The sequence below is a fragment of the Budorcas taxicolor genome, chromosome 1 (assembly GCF_023091745.1).
Source record: "Budorcas taxicolor isolate Tak-1 chromosome 1, Takin1.1, whole genome shotgun sequence".
Taxonomy (NCBI): domain Eukaryota; kingdom Metazoa; phylum Chordata; class Mammalia; order Artiodactyla; family Bovidae; genus Budorcas; species Budorcas taxicolor.
In genome coordinates this window covers 133,867,171-133,891,392 of record NC_068910.1, presented here as the reverse complement: position 1 = coordinate 133,891,392, position 24,222 = coordinate 133,867,171, and the positions used below count along the sequence as shown (strand labels likewise).

Genomic DNA, 24,222 nt, shown 5'->3' with positions numbered 1-24,222 from the left:
CACTAAAACTTTTCTTTTAATTATTTCTTTTAAACTGACCATCATTCTCAGAGCTCTTGGAGACAATTAAGGGTTCTAGAAAAGTGATTATGGGATCACTAAGAGTTTACTACTTCATGTGTCCAGGGATTCCTAAGAGTGGAAAAAAGTGACTTTGATGATTACCATAGCCCTTAGGGCAAAGATCATCTTTATTCATCTCACTCTTTAAAAAGTTTCTATGTCTAGAATTAAGAATTGGGTACACATCACTAGAAAACATCTTGAAAGAAGTTTGATACATTAAATACCTTAATGGGGGTATTTTTCATCATTGTTTAAACATACCCCCTTCTCTACCATCCCTCAACTAATATGTCCTGTAATGGAAAATTGAGGTAATTCCCATGAACTGTAAGGACAAAAAAGAAGCCACTTACAGGTGGTAAACAGCGTCCCCTGGTGGCATTTTCAATTGTCCTCACTGAGAACTACTCTGAGGAATATTAAACTCAGATCGACAGTTCTGCAACTACAGACATAAATGGTATTACATCTCATAATAATATATGTTGATATTAATATATAATTATATTTCACATTACAGTAATAAATTATAATTAATAACAATTAATACAATAATTGTGGCTTCATAGAAATGGCTTCCCTGGTGGCTCAGATGATAAAGCGTCTGCCTGCAGTGCGGGAGACTCGGGTTTGATTCCTGGGTCGAGAAGATCCCATGGAGAAGGAAATGGCAATCCATCCCCTGGAGAAGGAAATGGCAATCCACTCCAGAACTCTTGCTTAGAAAATTCCATGGATGGAGGAGCCTGATAGGCTACAGTCCATGGGGTCGCAAAGAGTCGGACATGACGAAGCAACTTCACTTTCACTTTCATATTTTTCTAACCAGCTGAGCTAACAGGCCAACTGCCATCATCGTACTTCTCAGTAACTTTTTTTTTTTGCCATGATGCACAGTTTGTAGGATCTCAGTTCCATGATGAAGAATGTAACCTAGGCCACAGCAGTGAAAACCCAGAATCCTAACCATTAGGCCACCCACCAGAGAACTCCCCAGTAACAGTTTTCCAGTTTTGTCTGTTCAATTTTTAATTTCATTTATGTCAGTTTTTTTTAAAGAAATAGTCATGTATTTTTATTTTTAATATAGTCCACTGCATTTATTTTTCAGGAAAAAATGGATTAGGTACTAATTAGTACCTAATAGCAACTGCCATTATATGTTCAGTGTTTTGTTTTCTGAAACTTGGTATCTTTATTCTTCCAGCGATGAGCCAAGACAATGCAACCTCAAGTGCCTCTACCGTCACAAGTACACCTGCTTCAGCCACATCTACTGCAACTCCTACCACCACAAGTCCACCTACCACAGATACTACAGCCCCTCCCGGCACAAATACATCTACTGCTGCAAACGCTACAGCCCCTCCCGGCCCAAACAATACATCTACTGCTGCAAACGCTACAGCCCCTCCCGGCACAAACACGCCTACTGCCGCAAACGCTACAGCCCCTCCCGGCACAAACAATACATCTACTGCCGCAAACGCTACAGCCCCTCCCGGCACAAACAATACATCTACTGCCGCAAACGCTACAGCCCCTCCCGGCCCAAACAATACATCTACTGCTGCAAACGCTACAGCCGCTCCCGGCACAAACGCGTCTACTGCCGCAAACGCTACAGCCCCTCCCGGCCCAAACAATACATCTACTGCTGCAAACGCTACAGCCCCTCCCGGCACAAACACGTCAACTGCCGCAAACCCTACAGCCGCTCCCGGCACAAACACGTCAACTGCCGCAAACCCTACAGCCCCTCCCGGCACAAACACGTCAACTGCCGCAAACCCTACAGCCGCTCCCGGCACAAACAATACATCTACTGCCGCAAACGCTACAGCCCCTCCCGGCACAAATACATCTACTGCCGCAAACGCTACAGCCCCTCCCGGCACAAACAATACATCTACTGCTGCAAACGCTACAGCCGCTCCCGGCACAAACGCGTCAACTGCCGCAAACGCTACAGCCGCTCCCGGCACAAACGCGTCAACTGCCGCAAACCCTACAGCCCCTCCCGGCACAAACACGTCAACTGCCGCAAACCCTACAGCCGCTCCCGGCACAAACAATACATCTACTGCCGCAAACGCTACAGCCCCTCCCGGCACAAACAATACATCTACTGCCGCAAACGCTACAGCCCCTCCCGGCCCAAACAATACATCTACTGCTGCAAACGCTACAGCCGCTCCCGGCACAAACGCGTCAACTGCCGCAAACGCTACAGCCGCTCCCGGCACAAACGCGTCAACTGCCGCAAACCCTACAGCCCCTCCCGGCACAAACACGTCAACTGCCGCAAACGCTACAGCCCCTCCCGGCACAAACACATCTACTGCTACCACAGAGAGTACAACTTCTAACACTGCTACGAGTACATCTACTTCTGCAGGTAAGTATAACTCCTGCTACCGCCTCGAATACGTCTACTTCTAGCATACATACTCCAAGTAGGAGCAAGTCCCTCAAGTCTCCTCACTAAGGAGTCACAGTATTGTGAAGGATGGTAAGTATGTGTGTTCTGCCAGAGAAGGGAAGTGTGTGTAAAGAAACCCAAGGTATCCTTGGATATAAAACCCTGGAATTAAAAAGTCTGGGTCACACAGGCTAATAGTGATGGCAGAGATGCTAAAAGATTACCTGCAGTTCCATTCTATTCTCTCCTCAAGCTACTTGCCAGATGTGGAGAATTTTTTAAACTTGGACTTTGTGAGAGCTACTTTTGCAGCTTCCCTCTCCCTAGGAGATTTTTAGAAATAGTTTCTTTTCTCTGAGGTCAGGTGCTAATAAGCAATGATGAGAACTCTAGCCCCACTACTAGACCCTCGGTCTACTGAAGAAAGGAGCCAGTTCTACCCTGATTCTTCATCAAATGTTATTGAAAACGTGACATTACCAGAGTCATGGTCCAAAGGACAGATGTTTAGGGACACTGTCTAAGAGATGAAGGTTGACCTCCGGCCTAAGTTATCGAGACAGGAAACACTTGCTTCTTTTCCCAAAGTTTGATATAGAATAGAAAAAGTTTGGTCAGTAAACTTTACCAGTGAAGGCAAACTAATAAATATTTTAGGTTTTGTGGGCCATAATAAGATCTGTTAAACAACTACCCCACTCAGCCATATTAACATCAGAGTAGCCACGGACAATATACACATGAACGTGCTGATTGCGTACTGATAAAACTTAGTTTACAGAAACAGAGGAGGACTGGCAAGAATTGGCTTGAGTCATAGTGTTCCAACCCCTGGTCTAAAAGAGTCCTTAAACCTATGTTTAAAGGATCTAGATAAACCCTGTTACTCTCAGTTAGGGAGACTGAGGCTCAGTGAGGGCAGCCACTTGCCCAGGGTCAAAGAGCAAGCTGATGTCTTCCTATACATTCTTCTTTTGGCTTCCTCAGTAATCTTTGGTAGATCTAAGAAATAAATGATTAAGGAAATGGAGCCAGAGGGTGCACTGAAACCTGCTTCCCCATCTTCTTTCAGGTTTGGAACAGCTACACAATCAGCTCTCCTGTAGTCAGGAAAGGGAGGTTTTCTATGCCATTTCTGCTTCCCTAGACCCTCTGTCAGAGTAAGGCAGCCTTCTTGTGTTCTGGCCCTATACTAACTGTGTGGCATGGGCCAAACCAATTCTCTTTTGGCTTCAACATACTCACCTGTAATAAGGGATGATTGAACTAAATAGCCACAAAATCCTTTTCCCACTGTAACATCCTGTGACTTTATTCCTGGCACACAGAAATGCTACCGAGTCTGTCCTTTATTGCCAAGGAGAAAGCCACACTGGGAGTTATCTGACCAGTATATCCAAAATGGTGCTGCACTCAATTTCTTCCCTCGGCTTATTCCAAATCATCCTTGCAATGTGGTTAAGGCTTTGTTAAGAAGCCATTTACTTTACTTAGAATATTGGTTAACACCCTGTTAGAGAGCTGACCCTTATTGTTGTTTGTGAGATATTGCATGCACTATGCCTCCTATGTCCAGGTAGCCTGTTTTTTTTTTTTTTTCCTTTTACTCTTAAAAATATTCTTTTTAGATAGAATTTATCTTTTACAGAAGTTTTAGATTCACAGCAAAATTGAGAGAAAGGTAGGGCGATTTCCCCTATTTCCCTGCCCCCATACCTGCACAGCCTCCCTTATTATCAACATTCCTCATCAGAGGGTACATTTGTGACAACTGATGAATCTACACTGACACATCATAATCACCCTAAGTCCAGTTTACTGAGGGTTTACTGTTGTATATTCTATAGGTTTGGACAAATGTAGAATGATATGTATCCATCATAAAGACTACTTTCACCTTCCTAACAATCTGCTGTACTCTGCCTATTCACCCCTCTTTCCCTGCTAACTCTTGGCAACTGCTGATCTTTTGTTGCCGTAGTTTTGCCTTTTTCAGAATGTCATGTTGTTAGAATCACACAGTATGTAGCCTTTTCAGATAGGCTGCTTTCATTTAGTAATATGCTTTTAAGATTCCGCCATGTTGATTTTCAAGGCTTGAACATGAATAAAATTCCATTGTCTGGCTGTACAAGTTTGTTTATTCACTTACCTACTGAAGGACATCTTGATTGCCTCCAAGTTTTGGCAATTATGAGTAAAACTGCTCTAAGTATTCATTTGCAGGATTTTGAGTGGAAAAAGGTTGGTTAAATACTAAGTGAATACTTAGCATTTATATTGAGTAAATACTAAGGCTTGCACTTGCTGGGTCATATAGTAAAGTTTAGTTTTGTAAGAAACTGCCAACCTGTCTTCTAAAATGGCTATACTTTATATTTATATTCCCACCAGTATGAGAATTCCTCACTAGCACTATTTTATTTTTTAATAAAAGTGAATTAGGCCCATAGTTATGGAAAAATAGCTTAAATGGGGTAAAAGTATATGCTGCTGCTAAGTCACTTCAGTCATGTCTGACTCTGTGCGACCCCATAGACAGCAGCCCACCAGGCTCCCCCGTCCCTGGGATTCTCTAGGCAAGAACACTGGAGTGGGTTGCCATTTCCTTCTCCAATGCACAAAAGTGAAAAGTGAAAGTGAAGTCTCTCAGTCATGTCCGACTCTTCGTGACCCCATGGACTGTAGCCTACCAGGCCCCTCCGTCCATGGGAGTTTCCAGGCAAGAGTACTGGAGTGGGGCACCATCGCCCTCTCTGAACCACCAAAGGGTAGAGGGACAAATTAGGAATATGGGATTAACAGAGTCAAACTACTATGTATAAAAGAGATAAGCAACAAGGGTATACTATATAGCACAGGGAATTATAGCTATTATCTTGTAATAACTTCTAATGTAGTATAATCTTCAAAAATACTGAATCACTATACTGTACACTTGAAACTAACATTGTAGATCAACTATATTTCAGTAAAAAAGAGACCATGTTATATACATTGTACCTTATATGTAGTTTTTTTTTTAAGCAATGATTTCCACCTATGGAACCATAAGAATTTTAAGACAGCTCTGAAGGTTGTCAGTCATTCAACCTATTCTGAAATCAAAGCTCAGAATCGTCTCATTTGACAGAGGGAAATGGCTAGCCAAGATCGCCATTTGGCTAACTGGTGACTTCTCTTCTTGGATCCCATCAGTTTTCCAAAGATAGGAAAGATGCTGCACACTGTCTGATCTAGGAATCCTCGCCAGTGGTGTAGAAACCATAGTCATATTCTTCTCACCATTCATTCAGTCATCCACTCAGAAAGCCAGAAAGTAGAGTGGCCCTTCATCACTTCCTCTTAGAATTTTCACTGAGTTAACCCACTTTGTTCCCTTCCCCTCCCTCATAGGTCTGTATACCACGTATGCTAACCAGAGTATAAAATCCAGTTTGGGATGGGGGGTAGTTTTTTGCCTGGTCCTCCCTGTCAGTCAGTCATTCATATCTTCTGAAAAAAATATGGTGCTTTCTCTAAAATGATTTTGGAGCACCCCACCTAGTATTAGAGGAGCGGATATCAATGTTCTGGAGGATCTATGAAATCCAGAGTATTTCCTTACTCCTTGGAATTAGAACACTGGGATCTCTTTCTGAGCAGACTGTTACTCACCAACCTCTGACCTTTACTATTGACAAGTGCTTGGCTCTAGAATTTTAGCAACAGTCTTCCTAGAGACATAAGAAAATATGTGTTTGTTTCTAGCTGTTCTAAGGGTATACCATGGCGTAACACAACCAAGTAATAGAAAGTGCCCAGGAGGGAGACATGAAGATTTAAAAGTATATTTCCAGGTGTAATTTGTTGTCACTTGTGGGTTTTTAATCTCTTTCTACTGTATCTCAGGTCCCAGCACACCTTGCAAAGAGGATTCCTGTAAGGATGGTTCTTTGTGTGTTAATCTGCATGATGATTATTTTTGCCTGTGTTCAGAAGGATATTACTATAAGTCTTCCAAATGCAATAAAGGTGAGTTACAAAGGATGAACAATGGAAATGTGCATCTCAGGCCTAAAGGGAATAGAAAACTTAATGACAAAAAGAGCTTCTGGAATATCAAAAGGAGAAGAAAATTTGGAGGCGACAAAGGCCAGCCAAGCAGAAAAAAAGTTTCTGTCTTTATCTCAGTGGAACCTAGTGGGAGAGGAAATGGACTAATTCAGATATGTGAACTAGTTCTAGAGGTACGGGAGGGAATGGGTCCCTTCACTTTATCTGGTTGAGGATCAGTGCCATAGGGTCAAAACGTAAATGATAGATGTAGAAAGGTAAGTGTGTAAAATGATAGATGTAAGTGTGTAAAATTACAAAGACTGCATAAATACAAAGCAATGCTGTTACATGGGGACACCGATGCAAAATGAGGTGATTTCCTCAAACGACAGAGTCAGACAAGCCAGGAACCTGGTCTCTGACTTTGGCTTAATTTTTTTGTCATAGGATTTGCTTGTACCATAACACCAAATCTTATTTTTGGAGACTTAAGAACTTCTCAGCTCTGGAAATGGACTTTAAGAGCAAATTGACACTATACTTTTTTGGTTAGATCAGCTGGGTGCTATAAAAGTCCAAGGCTGTTTCCTGAGCTATATGTTTTTGTCTGTTTTATGAAAAAGAAATATCCCTTCTTGCCAACTGCACTAGAAATGAATGCATTGTGTTGGCACAAGGATTAGAGATATCCCCAAGGCCAAATGGCTGTTCCTGTTGTTAGCATGAGTAATCTCATTTTGGGGATCCACTCTAAGTGAATGACCCCAAATATAGAAAAGTTTTGTGCACTGAGATGTTCGTGCAATCTTTTTTTCCTTTTGAATAATTAAAAGCATTGAAAATGAAGAATGACTGCATCAGTGAAGGAAAGATGTGTTTCATAGAATATTATATAGCATTTAAGATGATAATTATGAAGACTGAGTAATGATTTGGAAAAATGTTTACTATTAATAATAAGTAAAGAAGACTCATGATATAAACTTGCAATTATAATGATACAAACTAGACACATAAACACACACAAAAGAGCTGGGAGAAATATACCAAAATGAGAATAATTGTGATAGGTTAGGTTGGATTTGGGGTAATGTTTTTCATATTTCCAGAATTACTGTCGTATCATCATGTTTAGAATTTAAAAATAATCTATGCTTTAAGCAAAATGGACCTTCTTTACACTGAATATCACAGAAAGATTCTGCTTGAATTTCAGGAAAGATATTCCCTGGTACAATTAAGGTCACATGGTCATACACATCTGAATTTGAAAATAAAACTTCTGAGGCATATCAGAATTTATACATTCAAGTTACTACATTTGTAAGTATTTTCCAAACATCTTTCCTCTATGAATTCTTTATTCTAACACTGACTTGTATAGACCGGCATTTGGGTGGTACAGGCTGGTCCAGCTATCCCAGTGTTTCAAACAGTGAAATGTACCCTTATTGGTCTGCAAACAGTAGCTGTTCCAAATTCCCAGTGCCACTGCTTCCTGGTTGCCTGGGCTCTTCCTCTAGGACCCGGGGGCCTCTCTGTGATCCCGCAACCAGAGGTAATACCTGGCATGGCCGAGGGCCTTCAAAAGCCACTTCTAGCCATGCCATACTCTTTCTTACAGAGGCTGATTAAGTGGGCAGATAAATGTAATGCTGTTTTAAAATAAATTATTTCCATAGAATTGAAGAGAAAAGAGTTGAAAAATTGTATTTTTTCCTTTTGCATACATTTGCATACATTTCTAAACTAGTCTGGCTTCTTTAATGTCCGGAAGAGGAACTCCATCTGAATTAATAAACATTACCTCTTTATCCCGTTGTCAAAAATGTCAAAATGAACAACAGTTTCATTTCATGTTGACTACTGTGAGTGAGTGTGTCGACATGCAGGAGATGGAGATCTCTATTCTGGAACCACATATGTCAAGAAGGTCTGGAAGGTCTCAGAGAGGGTGTCCAGCCCGTGTTTCTCAAAATTTAGTTTTGAAGGGAAAAATATTAGGTTGGAAATATATCTCAGAGCGCTAGGTGGAGAAAGACTTTAAAAAACGAATGTCTGAATGGGGGCCCAGGAAGCACAGTGGTCGTGAAAATGGACCACGCAGTACGGAATAACGGCATCTAGCGACAGATTAGAAATTACGCAAAGAGGATAAAAACACCCTTTTAAGTCAAAAATCAAAAGATGTCCAAGGTCCTTGGAGTATGGCATGAGAATGAATGTGAGGTTTGTCAGAGTTTTGTGTTTTTTATTAGTTGTGTGTGCTTTTGGCATGACACTTTAACTCTTAATCTTGTCTTCTCAGTGTTCAAATGAAACTTGATTAGATTAGAGGCTCTAAAGTAGAAGCTACCATGCTTTATGGTTTTTGTGCTTTTAAAGAAACCAATAAAGCATTTTGTACAACTTAAAAAAAAATTAACGTGTTACTCTGTGACAGTGTGTTTGCATTTGAAATTACATAATTATAAAACAGTTTTGTTATTAGGATTGTTAAAACATGAAAAAATCTTATCCAAATGATCTTACAGATAGTCCAGGGAGAGCACGTGCTCGTGACCAAACAGCCGTGCCTGGCACTGCTGTGATAAAAGCTGTGTCTGCTGTATCCCAGGCTTGCCAGAGCCCCTTTGCCTTACCTCTTGTGCATGAGTGGCCTGCTGGCCGTGACTTAGCTTCTTACCCTGGATCTACATTCCAGTTTCCTGCTCAGATGATATCTGGCACATTGAGGATAAGCAACACCAGCGTTTCCATTTCTAGGAAATCCTTCAGTTGTCTCCTGTGGCTTTACTGAGCACTGGCCACTGCGGCCACTGCATTTCCCAACATGATTTGGGTATATGAGTGTCCAGAAGCCTTTTCCTGCTACAGATCTAGGCCCCTGGTCTTCAGAGACTAGTTTAGTGACTTGTTCAGTCAGATCTTGATGGTCCCAGAGGTGCCAGGGAGGGGATAAAGCATTTTATAATACCCAAGAAACTTTTAATCTGAAAGGGATACACCAGAACTCCTTTGCAACTCCTGGAGATAGGAAAAGAAAGACAGTTTACTTTCTTTAATGTCCTCTTAGCAGACCATGTAGCCGGGGCAGTGCCAGCTCAGGCCCTGAGAAGCCTCTCAGGGTCTATTTTGTCCCCAGCTAGATCCAAGTAGACAGGCTGCATAGGGATTTGAAGTTTCCCTGTTATACTGTACCTGGCATTTTATGTATATTTCTAATTTGCAAAGTAGCCACATGGGGAAGATGGTACTATGGTACTGTTTAGCAGGTGAGGTAGGTAGTCAAGGATCAGGAAGGCTAAGTAAACTGACCGAAGGTCACCCAGCTGATGACTGAGGACGAGGATTTGAACCCAGACCTGCCTGACCCTCAGGGCTGCTGCTTCTCCCCTGCTGGCTCTGTTGTGCAGTGGGGGCCTGGCAGGCCTGTTTACATAATTCCTGCCCCCATGCCCAGCCTTTTGGCCTTTCAGATCAGTAAGTGTATATCCTCAAGTCCTCGAAGGATGACCTGGAAGAAGGAAAAAAGAAAAGGAAAACTTTTTTCCTATGCCAGATGCTAATTTTACAATCTTTTTTTTTTTTGAAATTAAGAAATTTAAATGGCCAATGGTCAACAGTGGAGCTGGATAGAACCTTGGAGGCCATCCAGTGAACTTGATCCTACATAGACTCCCAGTGCTCTGATGGTTTACAGAAATATTAAAGTATGGGGGAAAACAATAAAATTCTTGAATTATAAAAAGTTGCACCAACCCAGTTCAACATTCATGTAATAAATATCAAGACTGAGGTCCAAAGAGAGGAAGACATGTCCAAGGTTATGATTTCACATTTAATTTCTTCAATCATCAGTCAGCTTGTGTTTGTTGAGTGTTTCCTGGAGATGGCCCTATGCTGAGTGCTATGGGATGGGAGTTGGGGATGGGCAGGTATGGTGGTATCATAAGAAGGAGAAAATGAACCCATTCTTGGCATCAATTAACTTACCTTCTAGCTGGGACCTCCAGCCTACCTCCACCTCACCCCTGCCAGAGGTCCCAGCTTCATCTCTGGCCACTTGTTTACAAGTATCTAGAGTTGTCTGCTCTTAGAACACAACTCAGGCCTAATAAGATCTACCAGTGCTGGAGCCCCTTCCAGCTCACAAATCTATGTATCATGTATTCCATCGCATTTTCTACACATTAGAGCCCTAGTCGGTGGGAATTACTGCTGTCTCAAATTTCCCAGTGAGAAAGTGAGGTTCAGAGAAGTTAAATTTTGCAAACGCTGACAAATGGAGAAACTTGACCCTTCTGAGCCACACCGCTTCCAAGCATTGGTGTGAGCTATTCCTTCCTCTTTCTACTCCCTGGACCCGTGCCACCTACTGAAATGCTTTATGGCCCGTTTCCTTTATGAAGCCCTGTCTTGGGCTCTGAGACTGGAAGAGTGTTTCTTTGAACTTCCATGGAAGATTGTATTATCTCTGGCACTTACCTCTGTCAGCTTCACGGTGTAAACTGAGGTTACATGGTGTAACTTGATCATAGGCTGGGTCCGCCCATCTTGGTAATCTATGTCTCTGGCATAATGCCTTGGGAAGGGAAGCATTTAAGTCTTCCTTGGGTAAACTGATGAGTGTATGAAGTATGCCTATAGGTAAGTCTAAAAGATGCAAAACTTCACATGACTTTGAAAAGAGAAAACAAGTCATATTTAAGAGTATTGATTTGACTGAGTGCTTCAGGCTTCCATCTTTTTCCTGGGTAGCTCGGACTTATACCAGAATTATCCTATTTTAGAGCAGAAATTACTGAAAGGTGCTAGAGTGCATGTAAAGAATAAATTTGCTGTGTTACATAAGTGAGTTTAGAAACGGGTTTCTATTAAAAATCTAGATATACTATTACTTTTCCCCCTTGCTGTAGTTGTTATTAAATCTGTTCTTCTTCTCCACAGTTTAAAGATACCTTTAACAATTCTGATTACGGACAGACTGTAATTGTTAAAGTAAGGTAAGTTTGCTGTGGACCCACAGAGTACTTTGGAAGCAGGCTATGTTCCCTAACTTTTAGTCTCCTCTTGCGTTCCCCATATGGCGCTGAAGTCCTAGGGTGGCTAGTCACAAGTCAAGAAGAGGTGGTCAGTCTGAGGACCACAAAGGGCCCTGACTCAGATGCACATTGACCCTGGCCTGGGTGGGCAGAGTGTAGCCTGGGGATAGCAAGATGATCCCTGTGATTGGCTACTTAGCAACGTGCTCACATGGTCCAGGACATCACCTGAATCTGTTTGTTCTGTTTGATCCCTTGGCTACAAACCACACCTGGCTATTCCCTGGAATGTGCATCCCAGGGGGCCTGGAGGAGAATGAATGGTTCATGGCCATCTCTTCCTTCAAAGGGGGAAATGAGGCAGACAGGAAGACCCAAGTCACACGACTGGTCACTGAAGGGCCTGTCGTGAGCTCTTTCTACAGTAAGAACAGGCATGCAGTGAGCGTATCAGCATGTAGTGACCAGGGCTGTGTGCTGTTTGGAAACCCAAAGAGGTAGAGGATTCTTAAGAAATTAGTGATTCCATGTCGGCCTTCTCTGAAGCACATTGATACACAAGTGCTGCAGGCTGAGGAAAGAACTCTCTAAGGTAAACAGAATCGTGCAGAACAAGCAGCTCTAATGTATTTATATTTCTGTGGTTTTATTATCACGTCTATCTTCATAAACTTTGTCAAATCCTATGTGGAAAAAGATGAATGAAGAGAAGACCCCCTAAAAGTAGTGAGTTTTGATCTTGGTGATGAGCAAGGGGCATGTGTGACTGGTAGCCAGGAGGCAGTCTAATGGGAGGCACGGTACAGGCAGCAGGCAGAGGGGCTGGGCCCCAACACAGTGGCTGGAAGCTGGAGACACAGCAGACAATACTGAAGGCTATACATCATTGAAGGGTGTTCGGCTTGGTTTAGGGGACAACAGGGAGTTCATGCATCGGGATGACTGGATAAAAGCAGGAACAGTGAGGTATGACGGTAGTAGGTAGTAGGCAAACCTCTTCTTGAATCCCAGCCTTGGCACCTTACTGCTGTGTTACTGGGTGCGTGTTTTAACCTCTCTGGACTTTTGTTACCTAATCTGTATATCTGGTTTACTCTGATCAACTTTCCCAGAACCCTGTGGAGAGCAAATGAGACACTGTTGGAAAGCTCCCCTGTGCAAAGTACCTGGCATGTAGTCAGTTTCAGCATGTATTAGTTCCCGTCTGTTTGCCTTCCAGAATAGGGGACCCTGCAAGTGTGATGGAGAGCTGGCCCCACGGAGTCATTTGGTGGGGAGTGGTTCCCTGAAACTGTGGCACTCCTTCCATTTTTAGGGAGTTACGGAAAGGGACCCAGGGGAGTTTGGTGACAACACCTTACCTGTGAACTCTGTCCTAAGAGGAGCAACTCCCTCAGCTTGTGGGCAGTGGCAGGCAGATGGACCTCAGTCTCACTTCAGAGGGCATTTCTTAGGCTCCAGACCAGTGCTCTTTCCTCTGAATCCCCAAGCTCTTTATTTACTGCCTGAATGTTGGAATTGGAAGGATCCTCAGAATTCCTCCTATACTCCAATCTCTCTTTGGATAGAGGAGGACACTCGGGCTGAGGGAAGTTAGGACTGGTCTTGGGCCACAGAAGATGGTGGCTCCCCTGGGTCTAGATCTCTGGGTTCTTACCTTGGAGGCTAGCGCCCTGGCTCTGTATGCTGCTGCTGCTGCTGCTGCTAAGTCGCTTCAGTCGTGTCCGACTCTGTGTGACCCCATAGACGGCAGCCTACCAGGCTCCCCTGTCCCTGGGATTCTCCAGGCAAGAACACTGGAGTGGGTTGCCATTTCCTTCTCCAGTGCATGAAAGTGAAAAGTGACAGTGAAGTCGCTCAGTCGTATCCGACTCTTAGTGCCCCCTTGGACTGCAGCCCACCAGGCTCCTCCATCCATGGGAGTTTCCAGGCAAGAGTACCGGAGTGGGTTGCCATTGCCTTCTCCCCTGGTTCTGTATACGACAACTTTTGTCACTTGAGTACGTGGCCACTCCATCCTTTCCTTGAACTCTTCCATGAGTAATGTCTTGCCTCCTGAACTGTATGCTAGTAGGTTCTTCAGATGATGAATGAATGATGGGTGGCATTTCTTTCCTAGCCCCACTGTAAAATTATACCATAGATCTCTGGTCATCTTTCAACTGGTAAAGAAGAGGTTGTACCAGGTACCCCTTTCTCACTGCCTGGTACCTTCCTCTGTTACCTCTGAGTTTTACCATGAACAAATCATGAAACTTTAAGATTCTAAAGCCCACTCTGCTTTTTGGACTCCTTTTTTTGAGGTGATCATTCCTAAAAACAGAATTTGGTTCATGTTTTGGATTTTCTGGATTGTTCCACAGAACCCGTATAGCTGCAAACATTATCTAAGTAGGGTTGGCTGTGTTTTCAAACTTCTATATTTATTCAAAAGTCAGAATGGAGTATAGGAAAACAATAGGACTGCAAAAATATATCCTGAGTCTTAAAAAAAAAACATGGCCACAAGTCAGAGAGGGAAGACGTGTTTTAAAGCCTTTTTTTTTTTTTCCTCTCTCAGTAGTTGTATCACTTGATTTTTTTTTTGGATAAATGAAAGAATTAGAACTTGGCACAGCCGATCTCAGGACCCCAAACTGTAGTGCTAGTTAGAGAGAGGGAAAGACCCTTATGATGTCTTGCAGCAGGTGATGTGATTTGGTATTACATTCTGATGCTTCCTGGGCTTCCCAAGTGGTGCTAGTGGTAAAGAACCCACCTGGCCAATGGCGGAGGTCTAAAGAGATGCTGTTTCCATCCCTGGGTTGGAAAGATTCCCCTGAGGAAGGGAATGGCAACCCACTCCAAAATTCTTGCCTGGAGAATCCCATGGACAGAGGAGCCTGGTGGGCTGTGGTAGATAGGATTGCAAAGAGTTGGACACAACTGAAGCAACTTAGCACGCATGCACGTCTGATGCTTCCCACGGCCCCTCCTTTCTTGGGATCAGTTCTCCTCTGGGTCAGGTGTGCCCAGGCCTAGTCACACACACACACTTTGAAGCTGCCTGCTAGCCTTCTGGGCCCTTTCTGGGAATGATCCATACTCAGTATGGTTGATTACTGCTCTCTCTGTGTGCAGAAAGGAATACATACCCCTTTGTCTCTCTCAAGGCACAAATCTGAGATTTTACAGCTCATCAGGAGATCTCTTCTTGATTTTCTACAGAAAACGGCAGCTTACTGTTTCACATGTCACTGATTCTACTTCTGGTTCGATCCAGGCACCTAGAAATGATTGTCCACAATTTTTCTAAGTGTCTTCCAATAGGGCCTTACTATAGTCCTAGATTTCCTCTGAATGCATATTGAATAGAGATCTCTAAGTCTATAAATGGCCATCTTATAGCAACCCCAGGCCTCCCTCTTTGAGCCTCAACTGTGGATATAAAACAATGGGTTGGGACTAACTCTGGGAGATTTGAGAGTCTGGAAGATCTGAAGACCAATTTGGTGATGCTTTAGTTCAATTCATCAAGTGATGGATTCATTTCATTTTTAGCCCATCTGCTTCAGCAAGATCTGAAATGCGTGCTGGTAACCAGGGTGTTGACGTAGCAGTAGTAAACATTTTTACAGAAAGTACAAAGGAAACTGAGACATCCATATCAAATACCATTAGAAAAGCGACTAATAGCCCCTCAAGTAACTTTACAGAATATGACCGTAAGTATTAAATAATTTTATTCAACATTTACCTGAAGACCTATCTACATTTTCTATTATAAATAAATAGAAGTAAATGTTTTACTTTCCTTGTGAAGGGGGCCAGAAGAACTGAATAATTGAATCCACAGACATCTCTGAGTTTTCTTTGAACCTGTCCTTTCTTCCTCCCTCCCTTTCCCCAGTCACTTGACTTCTGCTCACTTATAACCATCCCCTAAGTCATCAAACTGACTAGTTTCTTCCTCTTCTTCAAAGGTAGCCTTGGGTAAATAGCCTCTGGACTGGGAAAGATGAAGAAAGGAGGAAACAAGAGAGCTCTATACCAAGTTACAGCTTTCCAAATGCTTATAGAAAGTTTTAGTTACACAGTTCCCCTTTAGGCAGATGTACATGCCCATAGGAGAGCTGTAACAGTTCACTTTTGCTGTTTGATAAACACACCAACCAGGCCTGGCCTTTCCATGAGCCCCTGTGACATGGGAAACACACACTCTTTATTTGCTCATTTTTTATTTTTAACCCTTTGCTCTTTGTAATTGGATTTTTGTTGTCCTTGTTTTGGGTTTTGCTTGTAACAAGCTTGAACTCATCTGGGGCTCTGGACTGTCATACTTCTAATTTTCCACCTTTGGTTTCAGGACTTTCTTTTTATATTTTGTTTATGTCTGTCCTCTGAGAATTTCCTGTGCAAACCATGCCAGTTTCTTTAAATTACCTGGCCTTCTCCCACTTTTGTTTTTTTTATAGCTCATTGGGGGTCATTTGCAGCTGCACAGTTAGGATTACATTTTCAAAGCTTCTTACTTTCCTGAACTGTTTTCATCTTCCAGAGTCTCATACCATGGAACTACACCTTAGCCTTTCTGAACATTTCAATATTTACTCTCTCCAAGTCATACTCCTGTTTCTGGCTATCACTTGGTCCTTGTCTTCCAAGGAACCAGTCACTTCTACCTGCCAATAAATTTCTCCTTGGGGGTCAGAATTTGGTCCAGAGTAGCAATTCATGTAGTCAGAATAGCTATACCCGCCTGGAAGATGAAAATGTCAGCAGGGCAAGACAAAACCTTACTGTACACCCTACTTTTGGCTAGATGAGATTTCTATCAAGTGTGAGGAAGTTGAGAGTCCCCATCAGCTTGGGGTTGGACCACTCATAATGGTCATCAAATGAAAATATCCAGTGCGTTCTTCAAGATAAAGTTAGGGTTCCCTTTGCAGTTCTCTCATTTGGCTCTACTTGAACTGCCTTAGCTCTGAGCCTGGTCAACTTGAAACCATTCGGCTTCAGCTCTAAGAACTGCTCTTTTTGACAACTCCCCTCAGCGTCTCTTCACTCTGAGACCAGGCATGTGCTCTGGTACATTATGTATCTGGTACAGATACATTAACAGATTCTCAAATGATGCCAGCTGGAGATGGCCACAGGAGCACAAACTGCCCAGCACGTGGAAGGGAGTGCTCAAAACTTTTAGAGAAAAACACCTTTTGCCGCTCTCTCATTTCAGCTGCAAAGACAGAGTCTGTCTTCTGTGTCAACAGTTGTAAAATCTCTTTCCCTGAGTTTTTATTTAGAGGCATTTTCAAACAGCAGGTGATAAAGGAAGGTTAGTTACAGGCTTGGATGTTTGGAAGAGAGTAACCAGATATCTTCCACCTGCTCCTATTCTCTCCCCCTAATCTATTCTCAGATTCATCTTTTTGTCCCTAATGCCTTCCAGTCTGTTTCTAGACTAACATTCTTAAAAGATGATTTTCTCATGGCCATGCTTCTGCTCAGAATCTACAATGGATTCTCAGACTTGTAGGATAAAAGTCAGTGGCCTTAACCTAGCCTTCTAACCCTGCTATACCAATGAATGGACAAAGGGATGATTATTTGTTGAGTCTCCTATAGTAGACACTTGCATTAGCCCCATTTCACAGGTGGAAGACACCTTGAACCCACCAAAAATCAAATGATTGAACAAAAGCCTCCAGACCATCAACTGCAGAGCCAAGAATTCTATTTTCTTCCACCTCACCTCACTGCCTCTCCCCTGCCCAAGTACAGTCCCATCACTCTCAGATAACAATCCTTTCCTTCTTTTCATCCCTTGTTTATTGCACTTAGACTTTGCCTCGGACTATTAAATCTTTCCTCTCTTTCAAGACTTAGCCCAATTTCCACTTTCCCCATGTTTAGCTATCTGAGCCCCTGAATTCCCGTTGTACTTAAAGTCTGTGCTACAAGTTGCTGGTTGCAACTTTCTATGGGTACAAACATGTAACTCTCCAAAGATGGGGTCCCAAACTTATGCAGCTACTGTGTCCTTTCTGGAACCCAGCAAAGAGAATTTGAATATAATTCTACTGCATGGGATTGAATTAATTTTAATTGAATAATATAAGGAAATATTTACAGAAGAGACCCGCTGGGGAGCTGAATTTCAGAATCTTGGATTTTCATTGGTTGAATCCCAAAATGTGTTAAAAGGCAGTGATGACCACAATGGAACGAGGTGTTTTCACAAGTTACCTTATCCATATTGTCTTGCTAAGTATGTCTTTGAATTATTTGTGCCTCTCAGCGCAAGATCGGTGTAATTACTATGGTTGTAAAAAACCGAATGACCAAAATGACTGTGACAGTGGTTTACTATGTGAGTGCAAAGAGGGGCTGGCGAGACCAAACCCACAGATACCTATGTGTGTTGGTAAGTGTTCATCTGCTTCAAATGGCTCACCTCTTTCCCCTTTCCTTCTGCATTCTCACAAAGTACACACTTTCCTGCTCAAGCCTCCATGTGCATTTCAGAGTCTGAGGGATGTGAATTTTGGCTTTCGTTCTATGGGCCTGGAGGGAGCCTTGGGTAAGAGCTGATGAGGAGGTCCACGTACCACTTCACAGCCACTGAGTGCTTAGTTTCACCCAGAAAAAGCAATATGAAAAATTATATTCTGCGATGTGTCACTTTGGGGTTGAAGAGGCTGTTTCTGAAAATCACCCAGAAATCCCTCTCTTTTGAAGCTTCGTGTTCTGATACATGCAACGCAGAGCACAAGAGGCAATGCCTAGTGAGAAACGAGAGTGCTGCCTGCGTGTGCTTGCCAGGCTACAAGGAAGATGATCAAAGAAACTGTCAAGCGTAAGAGAAATCACCCCTTTCTCATCTTTTCACAGCTAAGGCTAGGTGAAAAGGACAGAGCTTGTAATGTATGTACGAGTTTAGCTTGGGAAGTTGGTTCACTGGCAGAAGGTTCAGAGCATCACCACCACCACCATCAATTTTCGAACATTTATCTGTGTGCTGGGAACTACAGTAGGTAATGCTTCTCAAATAACAACTTCAGGAATGTATTCATTCCCCCATTTTCAAGTGATAAAACTAAAGCTCAGAGAATATGAATGGCAGGTCCCTGCTCACAGGGCAGCAAATAAGTAGCAGAGTGACCATGTGGTCTCACAGCTTGAGGGGTCCCACTAAGTGCTAGGCCTCTGGGACTCATCTTCCCCCAAACCGATGAATCCTCCCAGTGCTGTGAAGATGGAGCATTCGGTTGGTAGCAAATGGAACCACACAGGACTGTATGCCCCTCAATCTTCCCGAGAGCCATGCAAGGTACTTAGCATAGGGGTGCATAAGGAAGAAAAGAGAAAGAGGAGACAGAACGGGGAGCAGACAATGAACGAAGGATGCATGGGAGACATGGAGGTTGGGTAGGAACTCTGACCTGTTTTCATAAGGTTCTTTACCACACTTTCCTATTCCTTCTTATATTTTAGGTGTGCGTTTGGCTACAGTGGAGTCAACTGTGAAGACTGTGAGTACAAAAGTCTTGCTTTGTTATTAAGCTTCTGAGAAACAGACATTGACCACATTCAAAATTCTGTCCAGTCCCCCAAAGTCTCTGACATAAAGAGAAAGAAAATCTGCCTGGAGTTTGTCTTCTGGGTCAGGCCAGTCCATGCCCACCCTTAGGTCATAGGTAGAGCCTCTCAGCTATGGGAAACAGTAGAACTCAGCCCAAGAGATGGGCTGGAACCCCTGGACTTGTCCCAGGCCAAAGAAGGTTGTCCCAACATTGTATTCATTTCCTGCATTAGATTAAATATTCATTGTCTGCTACTAGAAAGGATAAAGACCAGTATATTCCAAAAATGTTTACATTCATAGTGGAGCAAAACTAGAAACCAGACATTTAAATACTCAAATCATCTTTTTTGTTTTACTAGTGTTTTTTTAACTATTTTTTTCCTTTTTTCCAAGTTTGGGATATATTGCTGTAAATTCAGTTGCTTTGTTCCCTCCCATGCCCTACCCTCACCAGACTGGGGAATACTAACTATATTCTATTTAAAATTTTATATAATGAACTAAAGATCAATGACCCAAGGCGAAGGAAATATTTCTGTTAGTTTCCCAGCCAGCCACAAAGTTAGTGGTGAGAAATGCTTTTCTTTTCTGCTGTGTTTTATTGTGAACCTGGGTTTGATAGGTCATTTCTTCCTTCTGGGCTTTCAGTGTCTCCATCTATAACATGAGAAGTTTGGATCAGATGACCTTTGAGGCTTTTTTCCAGACTTAATGATCAATGGCCCCATGCATCCTGGTTAGTTAGAGGTGGCATAAAGGGCAGTCATGGAGCAGGAAGATCTAGAGCAGCACTGACCAATCAAAATACAACATGAACTTCAGACTTAATTTCAGATTTTAAAAATTCTACGTAACATTTTAAAAGTAAAGAGAAATAGGTGAAATTGATTTTTAATGAAATGTTATTTCACTCACTATATGGAAAATAGTATCATTTTAGCAGGCAATCAATGTAAGAATTATTAGAGATATTTCACAATTTTTTTTTCATCCTATGTGTTTGAAATCCACTGGGTACGTTACACTGACATGCCACATCAGGACGACATTTTAAGTGCTCAGGAACTCTAAACTGAGCAGATCTAGAGGAGACTGAGTGGGAATGAACCTCCAGACTCTTCCCTCACCGATCCCATCCAGCCTTTACCTGGCTCCTCTGTTAGTGACAGATTTAACTGCAACCTAGTTCCCCTAAGTTTATCAGCAAAATCAGCTATGGCGGCAGGCAAAGGCAGCAGAGGTAGGGAGGTAGAGTGGACCTCAGGTGAGATCCCACTCCCTACGAAGCCCAGGAAGGCCTGCCACCACGGCCTCCGTCGTGTTTATGGTCTTCTTTCGTCTGGCAAGTTTGTCTCTCTGAGTTCTGAAGACACAGTTGGGGGAGACAGTGGACATAGGGTTAAAGGAAGTGAGCCACCCACTCATCCTGGCCCTGGAAGAGGGGGTCACAGACCAGAGCCCCATTGTGTTCTTGGCCAGAAACCACTGGGAATTCCCATACCTGTGCAGTAGAGGGGTTGGGGGGGGGGGGGGGCGGGTCTGCTTGGGGGAAGCTGTTCCTACTCTTCTCTTTTCCCTTTCAGCATTTCAGCTGATCCTCACGATCGTGGGCACCATTGCTGGCGTCTTTATTCTTGGCATGCTGATTGCACACATCGTCTCAATGAGGTATATGGGACAAAGTGTCCCTTTCTTGGGTCACAGCACCATCAGCACTACACTCTGGTTTCCAAACACACCCAGCCTTTCCCAGGCAACAGAAGGAAAATAAGGCGAGACCTCTCTAATACCATTGACCTTTTATCACCAGAACTTTCTTCTGATTCTATAAGCTACACATGATTCACTGAAGAAAATAGATCATGTGTAAGAGAGCAGAATGAAAAAATCACCCACAAAATCCACCACCCTGAAACAACCAACATTTTGGCATACATCCTTCTAGGTTTTTGGCTACTGTTTAAAATGAATTTTGTATCTTTTGTGCTTTAAAATTTTTTGTTGAGATTTGTTTTTGCTTAATACTATAAAGTGACATCAGTGTTAGTTGCTCAGTAGTGTCTGACTCTGTGACCCCATGGGTTGTTAGCCCGCCAGGCTCCTCTGTCCAGGGGAGTGGGTGGCCATTCCCTTCTCCAGGGGATCTTCCCAAGCCTGGGACTGAACCCAGGTCTCCTGCATTGTAGGCAGATTCTTCACCATCTGAGCCACCAGGGAAGCCTATAAAGTAACACAGCAACCATTTTCTGAGGTCATTAAAAACGCTCTGGGTAGTTTGGGTATTTTTGAGCATGAGCCACTCATTCTCCTTGTTTGCCCTACAATAAACCTTTATTTGCTCAAAAAAAAAAAAAAAAAAAAAACCGAAAACCAAAACCAAAACAAAAAATATTTTGTTAGCAATATTTAACTCCATTGATATTGTCAAATATAATTTTCATCAAGTCACCCCTTCCCAGAATCTCTCTGCAAATAGCCTAACATCCCTGGTGGTCAGATGATGAAGAATATGCCTACGATGCAGGAGACCTGGGTTTGATCCCTGGGTCGGGAAGATCCCCTGGAGAAGGTCATGGCAACCCACTCCAGTATTCTTGTTTGGAGACTCCTATGGACAGAGGAGCCTGGTAGGCTACAGTCCATGGGGTCACAGAGTTGAACGTGACGGAGTGACTAATACAAGGACAAGGACACCTCACCTGAGCCTCTTGGGTTTTAAGTAGAAACATTATCTCTGCATGGTGTTTTTTCAGTTTGGTGCCTTAAGTGCCCTTTTTAAAAACAAGTAGGGTCCATTCATTCATTCTACATTTAGATAAAGTTCCCTCCATTAACAGGGATGGAATGCTATCATCTATTCCATTCTAGATGTGCCAAGTGAGGAGCCACTCTGATTTAAAAAAATGAAAAGCTACTTTTTAAAAGTAGCATTTGGCTCATAGCTTATATTTTGGCAAATAGGTTTTCTTGCACTGTAATGTGAGAGGACAGATAGTTTTCATTCCTAAAATATTTTGTTTCTTCTTTTTTTTTCCTTTTCACTCCATTTTGTTATTAACTCTTCCCCAGAGACTTGATTGCAAGGATGCCAAGCTGGGAACTGGGAACATGGCCTTCCCTTTCCCAGGGGGAGGGGGCCCAGGACATTCAGCTCCGGAGCAAGGCTGCCTCCTCCACGGAGAACCGGCTCACTGCCATGTCTCCAGGGCCCTCAGGGGCTGCAATAGAGCTGTGTCCCGGAACAGTCTTGGTTCTCAGTTCCCTCTTCCTGCTGCAGAGCCCGGTTTTGCTCTTAGCTCAGCCTTGGATTCATTTCTCCCGAAGCCCTCCAAGAATTAGAATTTCTTGCCCACTCCCAAGGGAAGGGAGCCTCTTCTCAGCCACCTTAGACAGGAGTGTTGTCACAGGGAGGAACTCTGTGGTGGGCTAGGCTGGCTATCAGGGTCAGCAGGCGAGTGGGTCGTCCTTTACAACACCCCAGGGCCTGAGAGTCACCCTTGGACTGTGCTGTGGCCTTCACGGATGCCTCTGGCCCTACCACCCACTCTAAGAGAGCAGCACTGTTGGTGACTGTGGGCCAGAAGGAAAGAATGGTCACGATCAGAGTTAACTGGCAGGGAGGCAAGTGCCTCCCTCGCCTCAAATCCTTCCACTTGGCACTGAATGCTTACATTTGAGGTCCTTGAGGGCTCACAGCAGATCCTGGGAAACTTCTATTTCTCCTTAAGACCTTTATGCCTGAACTCATCTTCTTCATTGAGGTGCTTTGATAGAATTGACTTTGCTTGAATGAAAAACTGTATTACAAATCATCCTTTTTCTTTAACTTTTACTATCATTTCCATAAGTAATTCAAAGGCACACTGACAAATACTAACATTATTAGCAAAACGTAATATGACAGGCAGAATTACTAATAGATGGTAATGTTGGATCAGGATAATGTTCTGGTTTTGATGTTTACATGGAGCTTATGAGGCGAGTCAGGGAATCTACACTGAATGAAGTACTGAAGTATTATATCAGGTCTGTAGCTTATTCTTAAATGGTTCAGGAATGTTAACAGTTGGGGACTCTGAGTGACAGATGTATGGGAGCTTTGTGTAATTTTTTTTTTGTAACTTACATGTAAATTTGAAATTATTTAAAAAATTTACATATTGAAAAAAGAATATTAACATTTGCTTCAAGGAACTTGCCACCACTGTCAGATCCTAATTTCTGTTACCAATTAACAGGTTAAAGAACAAAGGCAGGGATGTAGAGGAAGAGACCTTGATTGAGAAGGACTCACAAAATCTGAGACTCAAGGAGACTGGCTTTAGCAATCTAGGAGCAGAGGGGAGCATCTTCCCTAAGGTCAGGGTGAACCTGCCCAGAGACAGCGAGTCACAGAACCCCTACACAGGGGCCTACACCCTACCAGACTATTAGGTGAGTATTGTGTGCTTTCTATTTGCCTTTGTTAAGTGAAATGCCCCAGGGCAGACTTGGGACCTGGCTACTATATCAGCAGCAGCCCTGGCTGCCCCGTAGACCTTTTTTATTTTTCATCAGGAAGCTATTATAATTAGCCACCAGTGGGTCCCTAACAGTGACCATCTATGTGACTTTAGACACACCACTTAATTTCTCTCACCATCTATTTCCTCAGCTGTAAAAAGGGAAGCTTAATTCAGATGCCCTTAATGTCTCTTTAAATTATACATTTCTTGGGCTATAACTCCAGTGGTTGTGATAATTCCTAGACTGCTGAAGGCCCTAGGACCCAACCTAGGCCTGGCCTGGGAAGGACTATTGGATGTAAGCATGGTTCTGTTTACATGGGTCCTTTCCAGCCAGCCCACATAAAAGCAAATCTCTCCTCTCCTCCCCACCCAGACCACAAGGCAACCTGGTCAATTTCTAAGGTAACAAGTGAGGCTGGTAATATTCTTTCCCTTGGGAGGACTTTCAAGGTGAATAGCTTGTTCTCCTGAGACTTGTATTAGAGAATTGTAGCTGGCATTGCTCAGTGTGACCGAACGAAATACTGAAGGGAGAAAGCCTGTCAGAGGAGACTCCTGCAAGGAGTGACAAGACAGAAG

General features: G+C 43.1%; 1 protein-coding gene across 1 annotated transcript; it reads left to right on the top strand.

The window, feature by feature from the left end:
* Window positions 1-1,275: 1,275 nt before the first annotated feature.
* On the top strand, window positions 1,276-23,569 carry MUC13 (mucin 13, cell surface associated). The gene is made up of 10 exons (XM_052645146.1): window positions 1,276-1,514; window positions 6,375-6,502; window positions 7,743-7,849; window positions 11,477-11,532; window positions 15,112-15,275; window positions 17,849-17,974; window positions 18,289-18,406; window positions 19,045-19,082; window positions 20,719-20,803; window positions 23,374-23,569. Exons 1-10 carry the CDS (start codon window positions 1,276-1,278, stop codon window positions 23,567-23,569), a joined length of 1,257 nt encoding a protein of 418 aa, XP_052501106.1.
* Window positions 23,570-24,222: the final 653 nt, after the last annotated feature.